General features: G+C 38.2%; 1 protein-coding gene across 1 annotated transcript; it reads left to right on the top strand.

The window, feature by feature from the left end:
- Positions 1–391: 391 nt before the first annotated feature.
- LOC104071309 (mitogen-activated protein kinase 11-like) lies at positions 392–17,962 on the top strand. Its single transcript, XM_009580459.1, has 11 exons — positions 392–412; positions 510–568; positions 1,700–1,811; positions 4,237–4,266; positions 4,403–4,450; positions 6,860–6,974; positions 7,096–7,167; positions 8,780–8,859; positions 12,436–12,514; positions 13,870–14,043; positions 17,323–17,962. Exons 1-11 carry the CDS (start codon positions 392–394, stop codon positions 17,394–17,396), a joined length of 864 nt encoding a protein of 287 aa, XP_009578754.1. The 3' UTR covers positions 17,397–17,962.
- The last annotated feature ends 303 nt before the right edge of the window (positions 17,963–18,265 follow it).

Raw genomic sequence — 18,265 nt, 5'->3', positions numbered from 1 at the left:
TTCAGGCCCCAAATAATTGAGTACTATTCTAAGTTTACATGGCAAACAGTTCATTTCAGTGGGAGTATCCACCTGCTTAAAAGTAACTTGAGGAATTAAAGTCTGAATAAAATATAGTGGATGGAAAAGTATCCCAGAGAAAGGATGCTAAAAAAGTTAAACAACAACAGAACAAGATAACCCATGAAATTGTGCATAATCTTAAGTATAACAAGTGTATAAGCCATGTGTCAGCTTTTCTGTAATGAGACGTTACTTTTCCTAACCTTATTTCTGATTGTCTAAAGTCTTGTTGTAATTACTTTTTGTAATTAATATAATTTTCTGTTGGTCATGGAGATAGCTGAGCGGTATAGATCACCTATTGTGCCAGTTGTACTAAGTTTTCAGGATGACCATATGTCATATGTTTATAAGTTTCATCCCAAAAATGCCAAGCACTGTCAGTACTAATTACATGTTGCTTTACAGATTTCTGAAAATAAAATGTCGATTCCCTCATCTTTCAGGTTATAGGATTGCTAGATGTTTTTACACCTGCAACATCAATAGAAAATTTTAATGAAGTGTAAGTAAAATTTTAAAATCATTCTGACTAGTTAGTAAGTAAGTACCACTCCAGTTTTAAAAAGGAAGCACATACTTTTCTAACAGACTTGCAGCCGCAGTTGGCTTTGTGTGAAGAATCCCAATAAATCTTTTTGCAACTTTTCCACAAAAGAGGAGGCAGGAGGATGGGCCTCATTTTTGTACTTTTTTGAATGATAATTAGTAAGATTATAGGTATATGGTAAATGATTTGATGCTATAAATGCCAGTAAACTTAAAACTTTTTCAGTTCAATTATATGTTAGCTGTAGATTATTTTTTCACAGCTAGATGGGATAGTTCAGGAATGCAGGCAAGTATTCTGTTGGTTAACTAAGACAAGGTAAATTTAGGCTAGATTCCTGGCTAACCTAGGACTAGGTGTATTTTGGTGTTACCCGAACATACGATTTATGCTGAGTTCCTCTTGATTTACATCATGTATAAGCACTTAGGTAAACAATTTAGCAGAAGAAATAGTAATTAATATATTTTTGTCTCCACGGAAATTAGTGGCCAAACCCCTTTGACTCTGGGGCAAAATGACACAAATGAGAACTGGATATGATAGATGCATACTTTTGTCCCAGCACTGTTTTTGGAAAAGAATCAACATTTCTGCAAAATTTGTCAAAAAATAAAACTTCCAGTGGGGGCGGGGAGGAAAGTTACACAAAACACTCTTATTTCAACCAATCCAATGTTAATCTCCATCATCAGATATTCCAGGGCCTTGCAGGTACTGTAGTTTCGGTGCCTCAGGCTCCCACTTTGATGTTGGGTGAGGCTTGCTATTTATCTCAAAATATGATGCGTTCTCCCCTCACTGAACTGCTGTAGTGTGTCATGGAGAAAACAGAGAAAAAAGCTTTTAATGTACCGTAAGGATTTTTCTTTTTCATGATATTAAATCTCATAGCTGTGATTCCATTATTAAAGCTCATAGCTGATTTAAAGGGCATAAACTGTGTGTTAGTAGAAAATGGAAAAGGAACCTACCTGGGAGAGTGTAGTTACTCTTTAAATATGCTGCTTTTAGAAGGATTTACATTCTGCCATTCTTAAATGAGGTGTGTTTCTTTGTTTTCTTCTCTCTGTTTTATTTTCACAGATATCTTGTGACAAATCTAATGGGTGCTGACCTGAATAACATTGTGAAGTGCCAGAAGTTAACAGATGACCATATACAGTTTCTCATCTATCAGTTACTTCGAGGTCTTAAGGTACTGGCTGAATGCAGGAGTTTTAGAGTCAGCAACCGAAATGTTGTAGTAAGGACTGGCTTGTTGCAGTGACAGTACTTAAACACTGGGGGTTTTATGTCTTAAGAGTGCGCAGATAGCAGCAATCATTTCAGAAATTATCAAATCATTTTTCTAGCCAGAAATAAAACCCCAAGCCTACATGCACAATACATGTGAATACTTCCCTTGAACATTAACTTTAGATCAGTGTCTATTTAAGTTATTATTGAAGGAGAATCACTTCTCCTTCAATGTGTATGTTTTAGACACTTCACCTGTCACGAGAAGGTAGTGAAAAAACTTCTGAAGAATGCAAAATTGATAAAGAACAATATGGCAAGTAACTCACATTCGTGCTTTGAAAGACATGAGCCAGTTTGAAAAACTACAGCCCTGATTTTTGTAGAGCGCGTCACATGGGTGAAGAGATAACCAAGTTAGTTGGGTTCTTTGGGAAATGTCTGGAAGTAGAAGTTTATCCTAGCAATGTACGATGTTGCACACAATCACCTAGGATTTACTCTGCCTGTAAAGTCATTGTTTCCTTTAATTGTATCAGTTAAAATTTATATAATTAGATAACACAGGCAATTGGCAATGAAACTGTAGCCAAATTTTCTTCTGAAAGAATCAAAATATGTATCATTTTGCTGACATTAAACATGTAAGTGTCTATAAACAGGAGAAGATGTAGAAAATGCTTCCCATTACTAGGTGATAAGCATTTTCTCGGACCAGTGTTGATTTTCCCAGGTATAAGCAAAAAGGAAAGAGAGGGGTCAGCTGCTTTGGTGGCTAACTTAATAGTTATTGATGTTTTAGACATGGAAAATAACTGTATGTTTGAAAGCAAGCCGTGGTAAATACTGGCTCTGAAATATACTTATTATATGATTTTCAGCAAGTCACCTTGTGCCTGAGACAGTAATTCTTATTCATGCATGCGGGTTTTGTCAATTTAAGTGCAGATTTTAGTGAATAAAAATTGCAGAACTGAGCCCTTAATTGCTTTGTCTCATTTACTTAGTTAATAGCTTAATTAGGAAGATGCATTCTGGAGTTAATTATCCAGTTTGCAGTTTTGAATATAAGGCTATGTTGTGTCAGAGCTAAATAATAGTTAGAGTTGTGCTATAAAGTGCGTATTAATTTCAGAAAGGCACTCAGGTGCATTTCTGGCTCTGTTTGGAAGGGGAGGGGTTGCTGGTGGCTTGTCTCTTCTGGAATTAAAATTCTCATGTCTCATTAGTCGAAGAACATTTGATCACATGTAACTCCTCGCTTACATCTATGCTGGAGTCCTTACAACGTGTATTCGCGCACCTGAGCAAGCGCTGGTGCGTTCAGCAGCGGGAGCACAGGCTTCGCGCCCGGCGGAAGCCGCCTGAGCCGGCGAGGCGTTGGCGCGGAGCGTTTGGCAGGCTCCCGAGCTGGCTGGTAGAGGACTGCTGGGTGGCACCGGGAGGAGCTGTTGTCGTCGTCTCAGCAGAGCAGGGACACGGCTCCTTCTGTCGCAAGGGGTGGTTTGGTTTCCTCTTCATTCAGCTGCTCGCAGCTGTTGCGAGGAGCGCTCAGGGGTGGCCCTGCCCTTCTGATAAACAGCGCGTAGGTCTGGAACAAGAAGAATGCCCTTGTGTTTTCTTTGGGTTTTCCCAGTTGATATACAGGTTTTGCGTGTAATCTCTGCTCCTAAAAAAGAAGGTGAATTCACCTGTAGAGAACAGCAGAGAAGGTTTTCAAGGTTTTGCTGATCCTGGTCAGTAAGATCATAGATAAATTGGCTGTTAATCCTAACAAGTGAACGACAGGCAATTACAGAGTAAGCTTTTCTCAGTCTTTGAGTTTTAATGTTTTATGTAAAATAGCAGAGACACTAAATAGCCACTGAAATAGTGCTTTGGGTCCCTGCTTTGAAAGTGGACCTGAAGTATGTAATGCTGTGGCTCAGGTGGGTGCTTTGGTCACTAATCTGCCCCAGGGTGTGAGTTCAGCGTTCACTGTATGGGAAGGTGACTTACAGCATCTAGAGACAACCATGCTGCTCCCTAGGCCACTACTTCACTGAGCCACTATCTGATCAACATGGACATCCAGATAAGACTGGAACAAATTCCAAATTGGTAAGAAACTTTCAACAGAAGAATCACTGCAAGTGCTATCTTTTATGATAGAATCTAGTCTTCATGGTTACCCTTCTTGAAATATCCAGCTCTGGATAAGACAAAACAAGGAGGTTTTGAAGTTCGTCATACCTCCGTTTGATCTGAAAATGTAGTGTGACGTAAGTCTTTTCTGTATATAAAACAATGAGCCTCAGAAGCAAAAAGATAAGACAAGTGACTTATACCTTCCTTCACCTCTAACTTCAAATCTTACCTTTTTTTTTTCCCTTTTTGTTTCACAGTATATTCACTCAGCTGGAATCATCCACCGGGTGAGTTCACTCATTGCGATAATAAAAATGAACGGAGTGTGTCCCTCTGTGCATCAAATGTGTTACTAAGACATAGTTATCATATACTTTAAAAGGTTAAAATTGTACTTGACTAACTCTCTCTGTTCTGCTACAGGACCTGAAGCCCAGTAACCTAGCTGTAAATGAAGACTGTGAATTGAGGGTAGGTATCATGCTGTTGTAATGAAGAATGTTGTAAAAGCTCTCAAGATGACAGTTTTCTGAGAAAACAGTAGCTACCGTTTTTATTTCTGATTCCCTTAATTTCAGCTGTTTGCTACTGATGCTCCCCTGGCACAGAAAACCCATCTCATGAACAAGCGTTTTCTCACGAATGTTTATTTAGTATGAACACAAGTATCTTTGCAAAATGTTCATCCCTAGTTCCTCACAATGGTACATAGGCTAATAATTTGGCCCACGAGTGAGTACTTAACTGAGTGTATCTTGAAGGTTTGACCTGTGATATGTATCTGCATCTACCATGTTTAGATGAAGCCTTGTAACAACTTTCATTTTTATATCTATAGAATATACCAGCTAAATTAAATAATGATGTGAAAAAAGATACCAGTATTACCAGTTACATTGCCAGTTACAGGCAGTAAAAAAAAAACCCACAAACCCCAACAAACAACTTCTCAAATGCTATTTTAATGTACACATCTATATAAATACATATCTTTGTGTATCTGTGTGATACGATGTTACATAATAAGCATGAGACTCTGGAGAAGGAAGAGACGTCTTCCAGCTTTCTAAGCCTTTAAGCCTGAGAATGAGAAGTTTAGCATTTCTCCATGACAGCCAGAGACATCTTTCTCCCTGTGACCGAGACTCTGATGTAATCACTTTATTCCAGCTGCGAGGGATTTAAGAAAAGATTCCAAATACTACAAGATCAGCAAAAAATCACAATAGTGAATAAGAGCAGTGCAGTTAGGTTCTCGCACCAATCCGGATCTGTGGTGAGAAACTGTAGTTCCTGTTTGGTTTAGTGGCACTTGCAGATGCTCAGCAAGTTTCATGATTATCCCTTTAATGTCTTCATGGATGTATGTTCAGCATCTGTGAAATTTTATGAGTCATCTGGGTCTGATCATGCACTCTAAAATGTGTGCTGTATTTTTGTACTGTAAGTAAAGGAGACTTTTAATCTTTTTTTCTATTATTATGGTATCTGTGCACCTCCCTGCCTAGCATTTGTTATACTGCTCTTTGCTTTGTTTAAGTTTATAGCTTTACTTCCTCTGATACCAAATTATTTTCTAAAAGAACGAACTTGTGGATATTTCCAGGTACAAACAAAAAGGAAACAGAAGCAAAAAAAAAGGAAAACATATGTGTACACATTTGATAGAAGGGATCAGCTATTAAAGAAAAATATTGCCAAAACCCTTATAAAAATAAGGGCATAGTGTTCAAGTTTCACGCCATTATTCATGCCTTTTTTGCCTCATGCTTTTATTTTTGCTTATTTAAGAAATAAATAATGCTTTTAAAGTATATTAGAAGTAAAGATGTTAATGTGTTATTTATATCTTAATATTTTTCTTCAGGCTTTTTATATCTTTAAATCGGATTATAACCGAGAAATTTTGAATGGTACTCTTGAAGTTTTCTTTCTCCCAATGAAAAGGATGAGCCATCAGCTTAATAAATAATCCTGGATATCTTCACAGGAGGTTGCCACTGATCTTAGTTCACATTTCTATTTGAAGAGATGCTAACTAGCTCAGATGACTGACTTAATGAACAGCACTGAGGCTCGTATGGTACCCTTTCACAACAGTCTCAGAGTTAGGGATACCTTTTAGCTCCGTAATTAGTGGGACATAGACTAATCAAAAAATAGAAAGCAAAGAAACAAGCAGGAAAAAATTAATTTAAATAGCTTCCCGTCAATGTAAACTTAGCAAGGGAGAGCATATGGAGGGGAACATTTTGCTATCCAAGCCTACAAGTAATATGAGTGCCTAAACAGTGCTCCTTTGTTGTTTCGGTGGGGGAGTCCTACCGAAAACAGATGGTATGTGATTTAAATCTACCTGGTTACGCAGGATAAATGTTTCTCTCCTAGTGGCATTGGAATGATGCTTGATTTGGGTAAATGCTTAGATAGACATGAGAGGGAAACAACAGAAATTCTGCAGATTTACGATCAGCTCGTGTGGTCTTTAAATGTTTAAATGGCCAGTGGCACTTGCCATTGGCATTTTACAGAAACATTCCCAGTTGATAGTGTTTCATTTTTCATAGCAACAGTGCTTATTTTCAGCAAACAAATGTCAGCGGAAAATCGAACTTGAGGCAAAACGTAAAGTTTGCCTTAGAGGACAAAGGGCCGGGCTCATCGCAGTGGAAGCATCTTCACGCAGACCCGTAGGCTGCAGGGATACAGCAGGGAGAGCAGACGAGCTCATCCACAGAATGCTGCTGGTTTGCTTCACCGATAGCGAGGGACTATGGATAAACTCCGAAATGAGTAATGGGGAAAATCAATATCTATAACAGAAGTGAAAAGGGATTTTTTTTAAGTTATTATTTATTTTATTCTATTTTTATTCTGTAGATTTTAGACTTTGGTTTAGCTCGACAAACTGACGATGAAATGACCGGGTATGTTGCTACAAGATGGTACAGAGCCCCAGAAATTATGTTAAACTGGATGCACTACAATCAAACAGGTAAACTGTGAAGACTTGCATTTTGCTACAGCTGGATATAGTGATAGTTTTAAACCAAGAGGCAACTCTGTTTAAGGATCTCTTCGATTCATCGTACACATTTCTCTCCATTTTTTGGCAGTTGACATCTGGTCGGTTGGGTGCATCATGGCAGAGCTATTGAAAGGGAAGGCCCTATTTCCAGGAAATGATTGTATCCTTGACATAAAACATAAAATGCAGCTATAAAAATACTCTCTAATTCTTCCTTTTTTTCTAATGACTTCAGTGTTTCTATGGGAATGTTTTTGAGGTAACAAACTTCTAAAATAGTAAAAAATTTTTGCTAATCTTTCAGTTTAGTGTGTATGACAGCTGAATATGAGACCCACTGGTAGGAAAAAAAACAGTAACAGATGTTCCTAAACAACAATAAGTTACATTTATTCTTTGTTGTGTATCTGTGTTTAAATAATAACCTAGTTAGAACGGACCAGATTTCTTCCATATGTGTATCTTACTGAAATAACATACGTTGAAACTGAAGCTGCATAAAGGCTAATATAATTTTTAAAAATAGAACTGCTTTTAGGCTGGAAGTTCCTAAAATGCAATCAGATTAGCTTTTAAATAAGTGAATTAATAGGCATATTGTGTCCTGTTAAAAAAAAAGCCAGCAGTTCCAGAAATGCCACAGGAGCAACAAAACCCCCTCTTTTCTTCAGCGCTGTGCTGTGGTCCCTGCTGGAGCGTCAGGGATTTCCATTGGTGTTTCCTGCGCTGGCAGGAGAAAAAAAAAGAGCCGTTGCTGAGGAGAGCAGTAAAATAATAAAAGAAAACTGAAGAAAAACAGATAACGAGGAATAAGGAAACAACTGCATCAGAGGAGGAAAGCTTTTAATATGAGAAACAAAGGCACATTCTTCTGTATTGAATATTGACATTTCTCGCTACTCTGAAACCCCTCAAAAAGCAAACGCTTCTGCCAAAACTAAGCCATTGCCAGGTGCAAAACAACATAACACTAGAATTGCCTGAAAAACTATTAAGAGAGCTGAGAGACGAAGTCCCCCCGCTGACCTTTCTGTTGTGCTCAGCATCATTAGGCCCTGTTGTAACCACGGGCATTGTCCAGATGTTCATCATCTGGATGATGACTGTGCTTCAGACTGTTTGATTACATGACATGTGGTATTTGGAAAAATCAATACATCTAGTTTTCAAGAAATAAGAAGTTTTCAAGAAATAAGATATTTTTTCCTGTTATAAAATATTGTCTACAATTATATGATTACATCAATTTAAATAAAGCTGTAAATCAACCTTGAGTCTCTAGGGAAAATGTAATATACTTTACAGATCATATATGACAATGAAAAATGAACGTTTTCAAAGTTTTTAATCTTGAGACTGATATAAAACAGATTTTTAAAGCTACCAAATGAGAATTTTCCACTTACCAGCCCTCTGATTAATAATCTAGCCCTATGTGCTGTATCGTATTAGACTGTTCTTCAGAAGTCCCTGAGATCACTGAAACATAAATGTGCTATTAAAATTAAGCTTAAGAATATGTTAAATTGGGAACTAGGACATACTGCATGCCCCTTTCTCACGTACAGGCACACCTGACAGATTCATACAGTAAATAGAGAATTTGATACTCCAGGACTAGGCTTAAGCAGGTATGAATTGGCATCCTTCCATGGACTACGCTGAATTGCCTTGCTGAATAGTTTTAAACATCTTAACTATCTGCATGAAAGCTTATTAATTGTTTAAACCCAGAAGGACCGTGTGCTGTTTATTTCCCTGAAATAACGCAGATATCGATCAACTAAAGAGAATAATGGAAGTTGTGGGCACACCCAGTTCTGAACTTCTGAAGAAGATATCATCAGAACATGTGAGTTCACAGCTTCATTCGGTTAACTGACTTTCTGTCATTCTTTTCTCTAATTGGCATCATATGTCACTGGTTGCGTTACACAGATACTCTGATTTGGACATGAGCAAACACTTTAAAATTATCTCTATTTTTTGCTGCTGGAATGCCACCATTCAAAAAATATTCTTTTTAGAGGTATCCAAATGCCTTGACTGTCAGCTGGATTAATTTTGATACTTGTTCTCATGTACTCAGTTTTTGAAAGGAGTTTTGCAGTTGGTCCTGATGATCTTTTATTTTGCTGCTATACTTACAGTAAAAAAACTTAGTCTGATGCTTAGCTCAGAGCATTATATTGTTGTTATTAAATCTGATATCTCTGTAATTTTTATGCTTTTTGTTGTTGTAAGGAATCTATACAGAGATATCAGAATGAAATAATGTGTGTTCTGCATGAGTGTTCTTATTTGGATCCCTCATTTGAAATTCGTATTTATTCATCTCTCTGAATGCTTGTGTGAGGTCCGCTTTCATGATAATATCTATAGCTAACGGTGTGAATTTTAACTCTGCATATGACTTCTTTAAAATAGTAATCTAGTGAGTGAACAATTTTGTTTCTCTGCTAAAGCTACACTTAAAGGATTCGCTTTAAGCAATAACCGTGGATATCCAGCTGAGGAATGAGATGTGGTATTGATTAAGGCAGGTGATGGGCACAGTGTAAAAATTCAGATAAACAACAGCACACAGATACCTCCTGAGCTGAAGCTGTTTTCTTAAACCTTTTCTGTATACACCTCAGACTAATACTAATGGCTATTTTTCAGCTTGTGTGTACATTGATGGGTTTTCTTTGAACTTATTAATGAATCCAGTAGTGGGTTAAGTAAGCAGGAGCAGTAGGAGAGCCAGAGCAACACTGTGTTTCTGGAAGGTCCAAGCATAACGAAACCTCATCAGCACAGCCCCAGAGTTTGTGGGTACCCAGCACCTGGGAATGGCAGGAGCAGGATCCATCCTTATGCCAGGGACTGGATCAACCGGCAAATCTCAGACTGTGCTGTTCTAAGCATAGGTCCTTGTATAGCCTCGTAGGTCCTTGTATAGCCTTTATGTGTTACTAAGATCCTATGTTTTTTACAGTAACGCGTTCAGAGTAGCGTATACAAATGTGTGATTTATCCACAACTAGTCAGTTTGTGAGCTTTTTGATTATGAGATTAAGCACCTTAAATATTTACTAGACATAGTATCTGCTTTTGTCTTTAATTTCTTGTATTTCAGAGCATACCTCAGTGAGCTACAGGAATCCTGAAACTGTTTTACTGGGGCTAATTATACCTTTAGAGCATAAGGAGAACACAAAAAACAAGTTAATGAATGCTAGGTCACCTCTGGGCTGCTGCTGCCTGGTTAGAGGAGCAATGTCAAAGGAGATGTATAACTTGCTTGGAGGTACTTGCCTCTTGCAAGGGAGTGTCTATTCTATTCCTTCATTCTAGTTCTTCTTTACCTTCTACTTTGGCCTTATTGTTTAGATATTTCTTAATGCAGCTTGCAGTCCCAGACAATTTTTTCCATTCCTCTAACAGCAAGGTCAGAGGTTTTCTGAAATGCCAAGCCTATTTCCAGTTATACGTAGAGGACTAAAGAATTGGAAACAAAAAGATCAACCTCATGGGATGTTTCAGCACAAGTTACTGAGCTGTTTTGTCAGTCTTTCATGTTAATATGGGTTTAAATGGTGATTGTATTTCATTATTTTCAGAATAATTTAAATGTCTGGATTATATTGGTTGGGTTTCTGTGGTGAATATATAAGCAGAGGGGACAGGTTGGTAAGTATACTTTGATATGTCTGTGTTGTTTTCAAAGAACTTCTGGGCAAGGTTGGAGATAATTTTGACCATGTTCAGTCATGTTTGGATTAGTGATGTTAATTGATGTCCATACAGAAACAAGTAATCCACAAATCCACAGATGTTTGTCATAAGATAAATTTACCTCTTGTTTCTACCCTAGTCGGTAGCTTCCATGCAAGAATGTGTGACAGCTCTCTTTTGCTCTGCTGTTCATACATATGTATCAACTAATGCCCTGGAAGACTTAACTGTGATAGGAGTTGCACACCCTGACCTTCTAGCAGGTGTTTTCTGCAGTTATAAACTTTAGGGACATAAAATAGATGGAGTGAAGCCTGCATTTGACTAGTCTTTAAACATCGTTCTCTGCACGACTGGCTACAGCTGCTAAGAAGAAATCCTTTTAGAAAGCCTTGCTGTCAACCCCCATAATAAAAAGGGAAAATGTTAATACAGTTTTAACAGGCTGGGGACATAACGCATGATGGCTTGCTTCTTTTAGTAAGACTCTGAAATGTGTCACTAATGGTAGTCTAGAGTTTTGATAGAATATGCTTACATCTTACAAGAAGCAGAAAAAATAGATCTGCCTCGTTAAATTAGAACACAGTTTGAAAAGAAACAGTGCTATGTAATGATTTAAAATCTCTTTATAGCAGTTCATCGTAGCTGCAGAAATTAAGATGATGGCAGAGGGAACAGGATCTGTTTCCCAAGTGTGGTTGTAGGATTGCACAGATGATATGTCAGAGTATTTTATAGTCGCTTCATGATAGTCCAGAAGATAGTTCCACAGTTCTCAATCTGGTATCTCACTTGAAGCCATGGAGCTGCTTGGTATGAACAACTTTATTTCCTTTGCTGTCTTCAGTAGGCCAAGGATGCTTAGTTAGCCTCCTGCAGATAGTCGTCTTCTAACAGGATTGCTAAGTGTGCAGGGAGACGTCCCTATAGCACAAACACGTTTAAAAGGATTAAGGTTTGTTCAAAGACCAGCTGGGTTTTTTACAGGTTTGGGGACATCCATTTGCTTCTTCTTTAACTGTTCTATTTCAGAATTCCCTGTTCTGTCTGATCTCAGCCCTTAGGAGCAGCATTCAACCTCTTCTTTGCCAACCTATCTACCTCAACCCAGAAATTCATAGCTCATGTAATGTCAGGCTCCACGCTGACATTTGCCGGTCTGATATGCGGGTAGGCTTTTCCTAGCTGAGTTTGGATGAGCCTTTCACAGCCATGGCGACAGGGCAAGCTATAAATTCTGTTAAACATCTGAAGATCTGTGCCCTGGGAGTATCAGGATTTGTTCTTTGGGTAGTGAAGCTACTGTTCGACAGAGGAGAGAGAGGAGGGAAGGATGCAGGTTGGATTATACCACTTCGCTGAGGGTAACTGAAAGATGATTTAGGTTGCAATTTCTGGTTGAACGTTACATGCATGTGTTCCCTGGGGATATACTGCAATGAACCAGTAAGCGTAGGTGAAAACATAAGTGCTAACACATAACCCTTAGAGGAAAATATACCTGTTTAAAACTCTCTTGCTTATTGTGCAACATACAGGAGTGACTGTTTGAAACAAAGTCATACATTATGGTTTTATGTAAAGAAGGTTTCCCATGTATAAGAAACATAAAAAATATTACGGCTGTTTTTTTAGAGTTGATATGGTTACTGTTGGGCAAAATTTAACCTCTGTGCATGTGGTATGTATATTGATTTATTCCTAGGCAAGAAAATACATTGAATCTCTTCCACATATGCCGCAACAGGACTTGAAAGCAGTATTTCGTGGTGCCAATCCATTAGGTAAGAAAGTCAGACGGATATAGATTAAATCTTTCACTAACATAGGAACTCAAGCCTTCCTTTTCTATATGATCCCATATAATAATGATCAGACCAATGAGAAGAGCATCCTGACACTGTTTTCGCTTCATGAAGCCTGTGTCTTTTGTTTCTGGAGGAGATTACGGGAACCTCCTAAAGGAAAACGATTTGTGGATGAAAAACAAAAGCCAGCTGTATATAGCAGGAATAAATAAAAATGTCACAGGGCCTAGAATAGAGACATCACTTCTGGCTCAGGAAGGCCATGAGCTGTAAATTGCTGGCGAGCAGAAGAATATACCAGGAAGTATAGCTGTTTGAATGACCCTTTTCAGTATTATTTCCTAGAAATATATTAGCCATTGTTGGGCACAGGATACTGGGCTAGACAGACCGTTGGTCTGACCCCGCACAATTGTTTTTCTGTCTAACCAATTGGTTCTGCCCGTGCAAAAGAGATGTTTCTGTGAACCATTTCTTGTGACATGGCAAAGGAGACGTTTGAGTCACCGGAGTCATCTTACTTCAGTGCCTGGTCAGTTCCATCGAGTGCACATGAAAACATTGTATATAGGGAAGTATTACGAGTTAAAATGTTTTGAATTCGTTCTGTGTATTAAAAGACAATTTTATTTTTACAAATACAAGTAGCTGTGAATGCTTTCTTATAAAAAATGGGATTTATTTGCATGAGGTACGTGAGAGCATGCTACATATTAATACCATAAAGGCAAATTGATGGCAGTGCTTATATGAAAGCACTGAAAATAATTTTTATATAATATTTTAATAGTTATGATAAAATTTCCATATAAACCAATTTCAGCCTTACAGATCTCTCTCATTTCTAATATTCTGCAATTGTCAACTTCAAACATATTTTCTTTTTGCCGGGTCCTGTAAAGTTGCTTTGGGGTTTTCATCTGATGGTTTCATTGGTGCAGCTAATTAAAAGTGTAATCTCACATTCACAATTTTAAGTTACTTAAGTTTGCACTGATGCACCACACAGGATATTTAACTTCTAGCACACAGAGATCTTTTCAGAATGAAGGCTTTGGATGTCTGAAAAGGTGAACCGGATTTCAAATAGACTATAATGAACCTTTGTGCGTACCCCAAGCAAACCAGAAGCTTCCTTCAGCTCTGAAAATTGTACTCACAGTATAAAATCTTCAAAACTTCTTTGTTGTATTGCCTAAATTTTGTGGGTTTGCCAATAACATTAACTGTGTTTAAGGTGAGTGAGACAGATTGTGTGTAAACAGTTGCCTTCTCTTTTACTTCTAGATGGTCTCTTCTGGCTTTGAACCGCATTTCTCTTTTTCCCTTAGCTGTAGATCTTCTTGAGAAGATGCTTATATTAGACAGCGATAAAAGAATTACTGCCTCAGAAGCTCTTGCACATCCGTACTTTGTACAGTATCACGATCCAGACGATGAACCGGAGGCCGAGCTGTATGATGAGTCAATAGAGAATAAGGAGCGAACCATAGATGAATGGAAAGGTAACAGAATTGCACGCAGTAGTTAATACATGCAGCAGACCAAAACCTTACTTAAATAACAGTTTTCCTCTGTTTCTAACCAGAGCAATTTGAACTCTTAAGCCTCAAGGAAAGAAGATAAGTCCATGTGTGTGCTTGTGGGTGTGGAGAGGTGGAAAGAGTTGTGTATCCTCTCTGGATTTTGCTCCCTTCCCCCATTCTATCATCTCCTCACTCGATTCTCTATAGCAGGTTTTAATCTTAACCAAAAGCTGATGCTAGTTACCAGGTAACCACACATTCTGTCTTGCTTTTAGTTTTCTAAGTCAGATCCTCAGCTGAAGTAACTGTCCTAGGGCAAGTGACGCTATCTGGGGTTCTGATCTAGCTTTGTTCAGAACCAGAAATGAGTATTTTCCACATAGATGTGTATTTTGTTAATCATTCTTTAGATAGCCAAGTAATTGGGATTAATAGATAAACCATGCTATTGATCCTGTTTGAGATGAGAGCTGATGATTTTACTTGGGAGTGACACCCCAAAACCCATCCTTAAGAAATACTGCAACAACCCTTTTTTATTAGTTAATTCCATGCTTGCGTCATGATCATATTGCACTATAGTATCACGGAAGTAAGGTGGCTAAACGTTAAGTTTGCAAGTACACTGAAAAGTACAGTCCAATTTCATCATTGTCTAATAAGGACATATTATACTAAAAATTCCTTACTAGACATTTTAAATTGAGAGTGATGTTCTAGAAAATTAATTATTCCTGTTTATCAATAAAGTCCTTTCCTTGGCTTAAGATGAAATATGTATTCTATAAAGTAAATGTTCTTCTGTTTCTATTTGTATATTCTGTAACTTTTACTCCAGAAAGGTTTGATAAAAATGTATTAGCATAGTGGGTAGGTTTGTGATGAAAAATACTGACCACCCATGTACTACTCATGCCCTTCCACTTGTGCCATGTTTTATCCTGGGCATTGCAGGGGAGACAAGCAGACTGACTACAGCAAATACATCTTAAAGAAAGATAGGAGTGGGGTCATGGGTCCCTCTACAATAAAGCAACCTCCTAGAGCCCTGAAAAGGGTTTTCTAGAAGCCTACTGCGTCTGTACAAACACGGAGGATTGACTGGTATCGCTTACTCCTTACATATGCTCTCCTCTGCAAAACCTGGCAGCATACAGCACAGCCCATACATCTTGTTTATTGAGAGGCATGTTCAATTTGCTGCTGTACTTACGAGTGGATGATTTGTTTTCTGCTCCTTTTTCAGTTGACGGAGTCTTTAACAGGAAAGTTTAACAATTTCCGAAGCTGATTTCTGTTTGTGATGAAACTCTGTTGAAATTATTTCAGGAACAATCTTAACTTAATGCTCTCTGAACTGAAATGAGGATGTGGAGGTGAATTCTCTAGGAAGGACAGTATCATATTTTTCTACATCACTGTCCTTGATGGAACTACGGGTCAAATTCCTTCTTTATCGAGGGGAAAAAAAAGGCCTGAGACAAAAATCTCAAAACTGGCACAGGATGTGCAGCTCTTTCTTCTGGCCGTATTTTTATCTTGGGGAATAAACTTTTCATTTTCAAGTACAGTACGTGCCACATTTAAGGAAGATGACATGAAAAGTGACCATTTGCATAAAATGCTTGTATTGTTGATGAAATACTGACCCAGCTTCTCAAGATGTCCGTGGTGTTTATTTCCCCTCTTTTTCTGTTCAAATGAAAAATCAGTGGCGCTTGATCCCAAGAGGGACTGAGCACCAAAGTAAAATGAGATTTCAGACACTTGTCTTACACGTTATGCACTTAAGAGTTTCCTTGGCTCCGCTGCACACTGCTGAGGCTTGCAACCCAAGCTCATAGATTTCTTTCTGACATGTTTAATCAGTTAGAAAATATTTCAAAATTTTAGAGACCAAGAGTATGCTGTTCAGAGTTGAATGCTATGCACTCTCTCTCCTTAGTTGCACATATTTCAGCATAACATCTGTACTCTCTGCTGAGTAGGTGGCACGAGAACCGGGTAAGGAGCTTCATAAACATACAATGTGCAGCCAGCAGAAATAATTTCTAATACAGTTCCAGGTGTCCAATTTGTGAGGACGCTGGCTTCCTCCGAGTTCAGTCAGGACCGCTTTAGTTCCTACTTGGCTGCCTGTGACCAGATGCTACTTAATAGCTACTTAATAGTCAGTCACTGAAAGAGTCACCTAACGAATCCTTCCACCTCAGGGGTTCTGCACACAGAATTTCTTTCAGAGAAATTCTTCACTGAAGCTGCCACGCTGGTCGCCGTACACTATGCTACAGCCTAACACAAGCAAAGCGTAAGCAAGATGCAGCCCAAAGATTTTTACATACTTTTTAGAGGAGTGCTAGGTTCACTTGCAGGTGTAGCAGCTGTCTCAGACAGATCTGTTTAATAAACAAGCTAACAGGCATAAGTTTGATATGATTTAAACATTACTGTTTGGAAAACAGAACCTGAAGTAATGCATTGTTAGCCATATATTTATGTGTGAACAGCATTTGGTCCTTAAAATACAGTATCTAACTTGAGAACATACATAGGAGGTAGCCACTGACGACATATTCCATTACTGTGCAAGGCACAAAACAGGACATGACTGTCAGCATGGAAAGATAAAGGGCTATTCCTAAAGAAGGGTAAAATAGCAGGGAGTCCACGTTTCTAGCTAAAACCTTCTTGATGAAAATAGAACTGTTTCATGCTTCTGAGACAAAAGAAAATTTTTTTCAGAGTACCTTAAAATTAAGTTAGTTACAATAAAACATAAAAAAAACCCCAAAACCTAGATCCCAAGGCATTAGCACAGAATTGCGAATGATTTATGTTGAAGGCAACTGACTGACAGATGATAAAGAACATTCTCCACAGTTAAAAGTGTACATTTTAAAACGTGTTCGGGTGCTTTTAAAGATTCCATTTTCCATTACATTTTGTCTTTATTACGTCATTTTGGCAGGTCATCTGACAGCATAATTGATGTTTCCATTTCAGGGCCTGCGTGTTTCAGTAATTAGCTGAAGGGGACAGACATGTTGTACAATAATAGTATTTGTGAGTCTAATTTGTAATCTGAGGTTAACTGAAGGATTCCTAGTGAATTCAGTCTGGTTTTGGATCTGGACTCTAAAAAGGCTGGAAATACAAACCGCAAGTCACATGCATCCATAGAACTGTTTTGTCTGGAATATTTTTCTTTTGAAGAGAGTATCACCTAATTCTTCTCTCTCCCTTACACCCTCTCTACAGAACTTACCTATGAAGAAGTGATTAGCTTTAAACCCCCCGACTTAAAAATGGATAGCCTGGAGATAGAACAGTGAATACAGGCAGCTCTGTCTTGCCTTGCTGCACTATGAAGACTGTTAAAATATAACCATACAATTTAACCTGTGGTCAGACGTAGATTTTACTATCCAAAGATGTTGGAGAAGATGTGGAAAAGCAGATGCATTATACAGAAGCCAGATGTTGTCTGTTTTGGGTGGGGGTTTTTTTGCCTTGTAATATGAATGTATTCCCAACTCACAGAGGGTGATAAAGAACGGCTTCATTCTGACAAAATTATGCACTGAGTTCTGTCGAGCTGTGTGTTCTGCATGTTTCATTTTATCAGTTGTATTGCCAAAATAAAGGTGACTTTTTAAATTAATTTTAAAATTGTACATTTGAAGCATGAATGTATACGAACATAAACATAGAAATCCAAACAAGCAATCCATTTTTTTTCTGGCATTTTGTATGTCCATTTTCATTTTATTTATAGTTAGTGCCTTTATGAAGAGAGGGCGTGGTAGTGAGATAGACAGAATATGCATATGTAGTCATATCTGTGGTGGTCTTACAAATTTACTGGATGTCTCTCACGCGATCTTAACACCAGTTGCAAGTCAGTAAAAATAAATCTTTGTTGTCTGTTGCCATTCAAGTGTCTGTTCTCATTATTTTCCCCATGTATTTTTTTTTAATCTGCACAATACCCGTTTGTGAGATGACTTTACTTCCCGATGGTACTCGTAACCATGCCTTTGGGGGAGTGCTGGTGAATTTGCCCGAGCTTACAGGCAGGTGCCCTGAAGGCACTGCGGCAGATCTCTGTAGTCTTCTGTAAGCTTCAGCAAAGGCTGTTGCAGATGGCAGTGCAAGAGTACTCAGTTCAGTTTGCAGCTTTGAATTCAATATTCCTCGTTGT

Source organism: Fulmarus glacialis, unplaced genomic scaffold (genome assembly GCF_000690835.1).
Source record: "Fulmarus glacialis isolate BGI_N327 unplaced genomic scaffold, ASM69083v1 Scaffold48796, whole genome shotgun sequence".
NCBI classification, from domain to species: domain Eukaryota; kingdom Metazoa; phylum Chordata; class Aves; order Procellariiformes; family Procellariidae; genus Fulmarus; species Fulmarus glacialis.
This window is presented reverse-complemented; position numbering and strand designations above follow the sequence as displayed.